Consider the following 11,359-nt stretch of genomic DNA (forward strand, 5'->3'; position numbering starts at 1 on the left):
AACCAAAATATTACTTTTTGGTAAAAACTCAACTCGTCGTGTTTGGAGGACAAAGAATGCTGAGTTGCATCCAAAGAACACCATACCTACTGTGAAGCATTGGGGTGGAAACATCATGCTTTGGGGCTGTTTTTCTGCAAAGGGACCAGGACGACTGATCCGTGTAAAGGAAAGAATGAATGGGGCCATGTATCGTGAGATTTTGAGTGAAAACCTCCTTCCATCAGCAAGGGCATTGAAGATGAAACGTGGCTGGGTCTTTCAGCATGACAATGATCCCAAACAAACCGCCCGGGCAACGAAGGAGTGGCTTCGTAAGAAGCATTTCAAGGTCCTGGAGTGGCCAGTCTCCAGATCTCAACCCCATAGAAAATCTTTGGAGGGAGTTGAAAGTCCGTGTTGCCCAGCAACAGCCCCAAAACATCACTGCTCTAGAGGAGATCTGCATGGAGGAGTGGGCCAAAATACCAGCAACAGTGTGTGAAAACCTTGTGAAGACTTACAGAAAACGTTTGACCTCTGTCATTGCCAACAAAGGGTATATAACAAAGTATTGATATAAACTTTTGTTATTGACCAAATACTTATTTTCCACCATAATTTGCAAATAAATTCATAAAAAATCCTACAATGTGATTTTTTGGATTTTTTTTTCTCATTTTGTCTGTCATAGTTGAAGTGTACCTATGATGAAAATTACAGGCCTCTCATCTTGTTAAGTAGGAGAACTTGCACAATTGGTGGCTGACTAAATATTTTTTTGCCCCACTGTAGGTGTTCATTTTGTCCAGGTGGGAAAGGGCAGTGTGGAGTGCAATAGAGATTGCATCATCTGTGGATCTGTTTGGGCGGTATGCAAATTGGAGTAGCTCTAGGGTTTCTGGGATTATGGTGTTGATGTGAGCCATTACCAGCCTTTCAAAGCACTTCATGGTTATGGACGTGAGTGCTACGGGTCTGTAGTCATTTAGGCATGTTGCCTTTGTGTTCTTGGGCACAGGGACTATGGTGGTCTGCTTGAAACATGTTGGTATTACAGACTCGATCAGGGACATGTTGAAAATGTTTGTGAAGACACCTGCCAGTTGGTCAACACATGCCCGGAGCACATGTCCTGGTAATACGTCTGGCCCCGCAGCCTTGTGAATGTTGACCTGTTTAAAGGTCTTACTCACGTCGGCTACGGAGAGCGTGATCACACAGTCGTCCAGAACAGCTGATGCTCTCATGCATGCCTCAGTGTTGCTTGCCTCAAAACGGGCATGAAGTGATTTAGCTCGTCTGGTAGGCTCGCTGGTTGGGGTATGTACATACAGTCACTGTGGGGACGACGTCCTCAATGCACTTATTGATAAAGCCAGTGACTGGTGTGGTGCACTCCTCAATGCCATTGGAAGAATCCCGGAACATGTTCCAGTCTGTGATAGCAAAACAGTCCTGTAGTTTAGCATCTGCTTCATCTGATCACTTTTATATAGACCGAGTCACTGGTGCTTACTGCCTTGGTATGGTCGGATTTACAGACAGACAGACAGAGAGAGACAGAGACACAGAGAGAATATGTGAGGAGTCACTGAATGTCCATGGGAGAAAATCCCTCTTTAGGGTTACATTATTAGGCCTGCAGCACAACATGCTGTGGGAAAGTCTCAGTCAGAATCCTTCTCCTAAAGGGCCGTTAAATAGTCCACCATTGTGCTGTTTCCCTCTACCCATGAAAGGGTCTAGTTAGTTGTACAGTAGTACTGTAACTCACCACGGTGGAGCAAGTGGAGACTGATGCGTTGGAGCTGTGACGACTATGTTGCTTGGAGACCTGGGGGGACCCATAGTTCCCACCGAAGTGTCTCCTGATCTCAGCAGACGAGTGTCTGAAACAGAGGAGAGGAGAAACTGAGGTGTACGACAAAACAGATATCAAAATTGATGGATCGAATCCCCGAGCTGACAAGGTAAAAATCTGTCGTTCTGCCCCTGAGCAAAGCAGTTAACCCAATGTTCCCCAGGTGCCAAATAGGTGGATGTCGATTATGGCAGCCCCCCCGCACCTCTCAGATTCAGAGGGGTTGGGTTAAATGTGTAAGACACATTTCAGTTGAATGCATTCAGTTGTACAACGTATTAGGTGCCCCATTTCCTTTCCCTTTTGGAGGGGCAGAATGACAGTCATTTTGGTTAATGTTGGTCACTGATTAAATAAAAACATCCTGCATAATAGTCATTTACTGGATATCAGTGTCATTCACACTACTAAGCAATGTGTGTGGAAGAAGGAGGGGAGAGGTTCTACAGCAGGGTTCCCCAGCTTGCGACCCGCTGGGACAGAATTTGGCCCGCAGGTTATATATATATTCATAAATCAGCCCTGAATGCTGATTGGCTGACAGTCATGGCATATCAGACTGTATACCATGGGTATGACAAAACATTTAATTTTCCTGCTCCAATTACGTTGGTAACCAGTTTATAATAGCAATAAGGCACCTCTGGGGTTTGTTATTTATGGCCAATATACCAGGGCTAAGGGCTGTGTCCGCGATGCGTTGTGCCTGAGAACAGCCATTAGCCGTTGTATATTGGCCATATACCACACCTCCTCGGACCTTATTGCTTATATATATATATTTATTATTTTCAGAATTTTCATTGTTGGAAATAAAAAAAAACACCAGGAAATCAGCTCCAAGTGATTCATATTTTTAAATGTGTTTCCCACGCATAATAGAGAGACACGTGATCATATACATATGTAAACAAGGTTTGAATAGATTATGTTTTAGTCAAATATTATCTGTTTGGGATTCTTGCGGTCAATTTATTTGTAATTCTGATCCAGCCCTCCCGACCATCCCCTCAAAAAATTGTCCTGTGCCTGAATCTAGTTGATGATCCCTGTTCTAGAGTCATTCACACTACTAAGTAGGAGGCGGGAGAGAGAGGAGGGAGGAGGGAGAGAGAGGACGAAGGAGAGAGGAGGAGGGAGGAGGGAGAGAGAGGACGGAGAGAGAGGACAACGGAGAGAGAGAGGACGAAGGAGAGAGGACGGAAGAGAGGACGAAGGAGAGAGAACGGAAGAGGACGAAGGAGAGAAGACGGAAGAGAGAAGACGGAAGAGAGGACGAAGGTGAGAGGAGGGAAGAGAGGACGAACGAGACAGGATGGAAGAGAGGACGAAGGAGAGAGGACGGAAGAGAGGACGAAGGAGAGAGGACAGAAGAGAGGACGAAGGAGAGAGGACGGAAGAGAGGACGAAGGAGAGAGGACAGAAGAGAGGACGAAGGAGAGAGGACGGAAGAGAGGACGAAGGAGAGAGGACGGAAGAGAGGACGAACGAGAGAGGACGGAAGAGAGGACGAACGAGAGAGGACGGAAGAGAGGACGGAAGAGAGAGAGAGGACGGAAGAGAGGACGGAAGAGAGAGAGAGGACGGCAGAGAGAGGACGGCAGAGAGAGGACGCAAGAGAGAGGACGCAAGAGAGAGGACGCAAGAGAGAGGACGCAAGAGAGAGGACGCAAGAGAGAGGACGCAAGAGAGAGGACGCAAGAGAGAGGACACAAGAGAGAGGACAAGAGAGAGGACGGAAGAGAGGACAAAGGCGAGGACGGAAGAGAGGACGAAGGAGACAGGACGGAAGAGAGGACGAGGAAGAGAGGACGGAGAGGACGAAGGAGAGAGGACGAAGGAGAGGACGGAAGAGAGAGGACGGAAGAGAGGACGCAAGAGAGAGGACGCAAGAGAGAGGACGCAAGAGAGAGGACGGAAGAGAGAGGACGGAAGAGAGAGGACGGAAGAGAGAGGACGGAAGAGAGGACGAAGGAGAGGACGAAGGAGAGGACGGAAGAGAGGACGCAAGAGAGGACGCAAGAGAGAGGACGCAAGAGAGAGGACACAAGAGAGAGGACGGAAGAGAGAGGACGGAAGAGAGAGGACGAGAGGACGGAAGAGAGGACGAAGGAGAGGACGAAGGAGAGGACGCAAGAGAGAGGACGCAAGAGAGAGGACGCAAGAGAGAGGACGCAAGAGAGAGGACGCAAGAGAGAGGACGCAAGAGAGAGGACGCAAGAGAGAGGATGCAAGAGAGGAGAGAAAGAGAACCGTCAGCTTCAATAAAACCCTTGTCTTTGTGGGTAATAATGTGTCATTTGGTACTCCTTGGCTTCTAGATCAGCTCTTTGTTTTCCCTTAAAGACTAGAATGGGAGCTGTACAAAGACCATCAGCCATGCAAACGGATCAAGCGGAAAATCTTACAGACAGTAGAATGGAGCGCATAAAGAGAGAGAAGTTTGTTTGTGTGTGCGCGTGCAAGGAGAGAGATAAGGTGGGGGGGTGTCTCTTGGTGTCTTAGAAAATAAGAAAACCACCGTCAGAGAGCCCGACCGACAGAGAGACAGGCAGAGAGAAAGAGAGACAGAAATAGATCAAGCATCATAATTTGAATCATATCTCATCGTTCTATGAGATGCTCCACTACTCTGGTTATAGAGCCATTAATCCACCATGTCATTGGTCCCCTACCAACGGGTACACAATACACTTTCTTCTTTCCTACTCTGCTATAAAGAAAATGCATGAAAAGTCCCTCAGTAGCAGAACTGTGTGAAGTGTGTGTGTGTGTGTGTGTGTGTATGTGTGTGGTGCAACAGGGCTGTATTGTGTGGAGTCTTTGAGGGGCACTGCCAAATGGGTCAGTGTCCCTGCTTCTCCTCCAGTCTCCATGCTGTTCATGCCAAATGGGTCAGTGTCCCTGCTTCTCCTCCAGTCTCCATGCTGTTCATGCCAAATGGGTCAGTGTCCCTGCTTCTCCTCCAGTCCCCATGCTGTTCATGCCAAATGGGTCAGTGTCCCTGCTTCTCCTCCAGTCTCCATGCTGTTCATGCCAAATGGGTCAGTGTCCCTGATTCTCCTCCAGTCTCCATGCTGTTCATGCCAAATGGGTCAGTGTCCCTGCTTCTCCTCCAGTCTCCATGCTGTTCATGCAAATGGGTCAGTGTCCCTGCTTCTCCTCCAGTCTCCATGCTGTTCATGCAAATGGGTCAGTGTCCCTGCTTCTCCTCCAGTCTCCATGCTGTTCATGCCAAATGGGTCAGTGTCCCTGCTTCTCCTCCAGTCTCCATGCTGTTCATGCCAAATGGGTCAGTGTCCCTGCTTCTCCTCCAGTCTCCATGCTGTTCATGCCAAATGGGTCAGTGTCCCTGATTCTCCTCCAGTCTCCATGCTGTTCATGCCAAATGGGTCAGTGTCCCTGCTTCTCCTCCAGTCTCCATGCTGTTCATGCCAAATGGGTCAGTGTCCCTGCTTCTCCTCCAGTCCCCATGCTGTTCATGCCAAATGGGTCAGTGTCCCTGCTTCTCCTCCAGTCTCCATGCTGTCCATGCAAATGGGTCAGTGTCCCTGCTTCTCCTCCAGTCTCCATGCTGTTCATGCCAAATGGGTCAGTGTCCCTGCTTCTCCTCCAGTCTCCATGCTGTCCATGCAAATGGGTCAGTGTCCCTGCTTCTCCTCCAGTCTCCATGCTGTTCATGTGCTGCTGCTCTCTGTGTTCATTAAGTCATGGTAGTCATTGTTTAGGATGGATCTGCCACTGAAGATTCCCTCCACCACTTCCCCAAGCAACACAATGATGTGAGCATCTTAACTCCAGGACTGTCATGTGATACTAGCCAACAGAAACTGCCAGTCTGAAAGCAGTCTGTAGTTTCATTTCAGTCTAGCACCATTTATACAGGTTTTCACCCACACCATTGTTGTCAACTTAACTTGTGAATGGAGTGTGAATTTGGTACCACTGTGTGGTGCGTGTGGCTCTGGGCTGTGGCTCTTTTAACTGGTCGAACTTTGCTCTATGTTCATTGGCATACTGCTCTCCTCTCGACTGCCTGCGTCCCGCCCAGGTCCTGACCTTTAGAGCCATGTGGCTGCAGCTTCTCCTAACCCGCTGAGACTAGGCAGTGTGTGAGTGGGCTCCTTCAGAGCCATGTGGCTGCAGCTTCTCCTAACCCGCTCAGTGAGACTAGGCAGTGTGTGAGTGGGCTCCTGGTAAAAGGACAGTTCACCCATATTACAGGAGGCATGGCATAAAACACAGATAAACTCTCCACTGGGACGGTGGTGTTGCCAGGAAAGTTACATAATACAAGGGCCATCACTCAAGAATACCTCTGGTATGCTCCACACCTTCATGTATGGCTAAGGAATGTGAGTCTAGACTGGCTGTTCCATGGGTTGGCAATATATAACACCAGCTGTAAACATACAACTTTGAGTTGGGATGTTGGGATGTTAGGGCTGGAATCAAAAAAAGCTCCTGTACAATGCCATGATTGCATTCTTGTACAGTATATGCTTGTACAGTATCCAAATCAAATCATCATGCGTACATATCTCCTACTGTAGTTTTGAACAATTGCTGCTGAGATATAAACCTAAAATGTAGTAGTAGGGGTGGAAAACCAAAACACATGCTTGAGTCTTCTGACTCAACTCAAGGATAGAATATGTGCTGTGGTGTGGTGGGTGTGGTGTGGTGGGTGTGCTGTGCTGTGGTGTACTGTGGTGTGCTGTGCTGTGGTGTGGTTGGTGGGTGTACTGTGGTGTGGTGGGTGTGCTGTGCTGTGGTGTGGTGTGGTGTGGTGTGGTGTGCTGTGGTGTGGTGGGTGTGCTGTGGTGTGATTGGTAGGTGTGCTGTGGTGGCTGTGTGTGGTGTGATGTGGTTGCTGCGTGTGCTCTGGTGTGGTGTGCTGTGCCGTTGTGTGCTGTGCCGTGCTGCGGTGTAGTTGGAGAGCTGCGGTGTAGTCGGAGAGCTGCGGTGTAGTCGGTATGCTGGGGTGTAGTCGGTGAGCTGCGGTTTAGTCGGTATGCTGGGGTGTAGTCGGTATGCTGGGGTGTAGTCGGTGAGCTGCGGTTTAGTCGGTATGCTGGGGTGTAGTCGGTATGCTGGGGTGTAGTCGGTGAGCTGGGGTGTAGTCGATATGCTGGGGTGTAGTCGGTGAGCTGCGGTGTAGTCAGTATGCTGGGGTGTAGTCGGTAAGCTGGGGTGTAGTCGGTATGCTGGGGTGAAGTCGGTGTGCTGGGGGTGAAGTCGGTGTGCTGGGGTGAAGTCGGTGTGCTGGGGTGAAGTCGGTGTGCTGGGGTGAAGTCGGTGTGAAGTCGGTGTGCTGGGGTGAATTGGTGTGCTGGGGTGTAGTTGGTGTGCTGGGGTGTAGTTGGTGTGCTGGGGTGTAGTTGGTGTGCTGGGGTGTAGTTGGTGTATTGAGCTTTATTCAAGGGCATAAAGTCAGTTATATAGTCAATAAAACAATCTCATAGTTCAACAGCCTGAGACAGACTTGAAAGACACAGCTTTTATACAGCAGTAGGCTACCCACAACCACTCTGCCAACAAATGGCATCCATCTCTCTCATTATTACACATGATAAAACAGTAGGCAGACAACTCTTATAAGGCACACTCACTAACTCCATACACAACTCCTGCCACACACACAACCACTCACTAACTCCATACACAACTCCTGCCACACACACAACCACTCACTAACTCCATACACAACTCCTGCCACACACACAACCACTCAATAACTCCATACACAACTCCTGCAACACACACACACACACAACTCCTGCCACACACACACAATCACTCACTAACTCCATACACAACTCCTGCCACACACACAACCACTCACTAACTCCATACACAACTCCTGCCACACACACAACCACTCAATAACTCCATACACAACTCCTGCAACACACACACACACAACTCCTGCCACACACACACACACACACACACACACACACACACACTAACGTCATACACAACTGCTGCCACACACACACACAACTCCTGCCACACACACACTCACTAACTCCATACACAACTCCTGCCACACACACACCCAATCACGATCGTCATACACAACTCCTGCCACACACACACACACCCAATCACTAACATCATACACAACTCCTGCCACACACACACCCAATCACTAACATCATACACAACTCCTGCCACACACACACACACTCACGAACGTCATACACAACTGCTACCACACACACACACCCACTCACTCCCTAACGCCATACACAACTCCTGCCACACACACACTCACTAACGCCATACACAACTCCTGCCACACACACACACCAACTCACTAACTCCATACACAACTCCTGCCACACACACACCCAATCACGAACATCATACACAACTCCTGCCACACACACACACACACACACACCCAATCACTAACATCATACACAACTCCTGCCACACACACACCCAATCACTAACATCATACACAACTCCTGCCACACACACACACACTCACGAACGTCATACACAACTGCTACCACACACACACCCACTCACTCCCTAACGCCATACACAACTCCTGCCACACACACACTCACTAACGCCATACACAACTCCTGCCACACACACACACTCACTAACGCCATACACAACTCCTGCCACACACACACACACACACAGTAACTCCATACACAACTCCTGCCACACACACACACCAACTCACTAACTCCATACACAACTCCTGCCACACACACACACACAGTAACTCCATACACAACTCCTGCCACACACACACACACACAATCACTCATTAACTCCATACACAACTCCTGCCACACACACAACCACTCACCACTCCATAACTCCATACACAACTCCTCCAACACACACACACAACTCCTGCCACACACACACTCACTAACTCCATACACAACTCCTGCCACACACACACCCAATCACGATCGTCATACACAACTCCTGCCACACACACACACACCCAATCACTAACATCATACACAACTCCTGCCACACACACACACACTCACGAACGTCATACACAACTGCTACCACACACACACACCCACTCACTCCCTAACGCCATACACAACTCCTGCCACACACACACACTCACTAACGCCATACACAACTCCTGCCACACACACACACACACACACACACACACACACACACACACACAGTAACTCCATACACAACTCCTGCCACACACACACACCAACTCACTAACTCCATACACAACTCCTGCCACACACACACACACACACTCTCACTAACGCCATACACAACTCCTGCCATACACACCCACTCACTAACTCCATACACAACTCCTGCCACACACACACACACTCAGTAAATCCATACACAACTCCTGCCACACACACACACACCCACTAACACCATACACAACTCCTGCACACACACACACACACACACACACACACACACACACACTCACTAACTTCATACACAACTCCTGCCACACACACACCCACTCAATAAACCCATACACAACTCCTACCACACACACCCACTTACAACCTCCATACACAACACCTGCCACACACACACACCCACTAACGCCATACACAACTCCTGCCACACACACACACAAATGCCATAGACAACTCCTGCCACACACACACAAAAACACACCCACTCACTAATGCCATACACAACTCCTGCCACACACACACACACTCACGAACGTCATACACAACTGCTACCACACACACACACACCAACTCACTAACTCCATACACAACTCCTGCCACACACACACTCACTAACGCCATACACAACTCCTGCCACACACACACTCACTAACTCCATACACAACTCCTGCCACACACACAACCACTCAATAACTCCATACACAACTCCTGCCACACACACACAACCACTCACTAACGCCATACACAACTCCTGCCACACACACACACACAGTAACTCCATACACAACTCCTGCCACACACACACACACACACACAGTAACTCCATACACAACTCCTGCCACACACACACACCAACTCACTAACTCCATACACAACTCCTGCCACACACACACACACAGTAACTCCATACACAACTCCTGCCACACACACACACACACACACAATCACTCACTAACTCCATACACAACTCCTGCCACACACACAACCACTCACTAACTCCATACACAACTCCTGCCACACACACAACCACTCAATAACTCCATACACAACTCCTGCAACACACACACACACACACAACTCCTGCCACACACACACACAATCACTCACTAACTCCATACACAACTCCTGCCACACACACAACCACTCACTAACTCCATACACAACTCCTGCCACACACACAACCACTCAATAACTCCATACACAACTCCTGCAACACACACACACACACAACTCCTGCCACACACACACACACACACAATCACTAACGTCATACACAACTGCTGCCACACACACACAACTCCTGCCACACACACACTCACTAACTCCATACACAACTCCTGCCACACACACACCCAATCACGAACGTCATACACAACTCCTGCCACACACACACACACACACCCAATCACTAACATCATACACAACTCCTGCCACACACACACACACTCACGAACGTCATACACAACTGCTACCACACACACACCCACTCACTCCCTAACGCCATACACAACTCCTGCCACACACACACACTCACTAACGCCATACACAACTCCTGCCACACACACACACTCACTAACGCCATACACAACTCCTGTCACACACACACTCACTAACGCCATACACAACTCCTGCCACACACACACACCAACTCACTAACTCCATACACAACTCCTGCCACACACACACTCACTAACGCCATACACAACTCCTGCCACACACCAACTCACTAACTCCATACACAACTCCTGCCACACACACACACACACACAGTAACTCCATACACAACTCCTGCCACACACACACACCAACTCACTAACTCCATACACATCTCCTGCCACACACACACACACTCTCACTAACGCCATACACAACTCCTGCCATACACACCCACTCACTAACTCCATACACAACTCCTGCCACACACACACACACACCCACTAACGCCATACACAACTCCTGCCACACACACACACACCCACTAACGCCATACACAACTCCTGCCACACACACACACACACTCACTAACTTCATACACAACTCCTGCCACACACACTCTCACTAACGCCATACACAACTCCTGCCATACACACCCACTCACTAACTCCATACACAACTCCTGCCACACACACCCACTCACCCACTAACGCCATACACAACTCCTGCCACACACACACAAATGCCATAGACAACTCCTGCCACACACACACACAAAAACACACCCACTCACTAATGCCATACACAACTCCTGCCACACACACACACACACACCCACCCACCCACTCACTCACTAACGCCATACACAACTCCTGCCACACACACACACACACCCACCCACCCGCTCACT

The 11,359-nt window shown here is 49.1% G+C and overlaps 1 protein-coding gene across 6 annotated transcripts in view; it reads right to left on the reverse strand.

The window, feature by feature from the left end:
- The window catches only part of LOC115140696 (dedicator of cytokinesis protein 8-like), a 90,047-nt gene that overhangs the window by 73,200 nt on the left and 5,488 nt on the right, over nucleotides 1–11,359 (reverse strand). For all 6 annotated transcript variants that reach the window (XM_065026774.1, XM_065026771.1, XM_065026772.1 and 3 more), the window contains exon 2: nucleotides 1,757–1,871. In XM_065026774.1, the coding sequence (XP_064882846.1) occupies nucleotides 1,757–1,871 (115 nt within the window). The remainder of the gene's footprint in view (nucleotides 1–1,756; nucleotides 1,872–11,359) is intronic.

The sequence above is a fragment of the Oncorhynchus nerka genome, linkage group LG13 (genome assembly GCF_034236695.1).
Source record: "Oncorhynchus nerka isolate Pitt River linkage group LG13, Oner_Uvic_2.0, whole genome shotgun sequence".
In the NCBI taxonomy this organism is placed as follows: Eukaryota; Metazoa; Chordata; class Actinopteri; order Salmoniformes; family Salmonidae; genus Oncorhynchus; species Oncorhynchus nerka.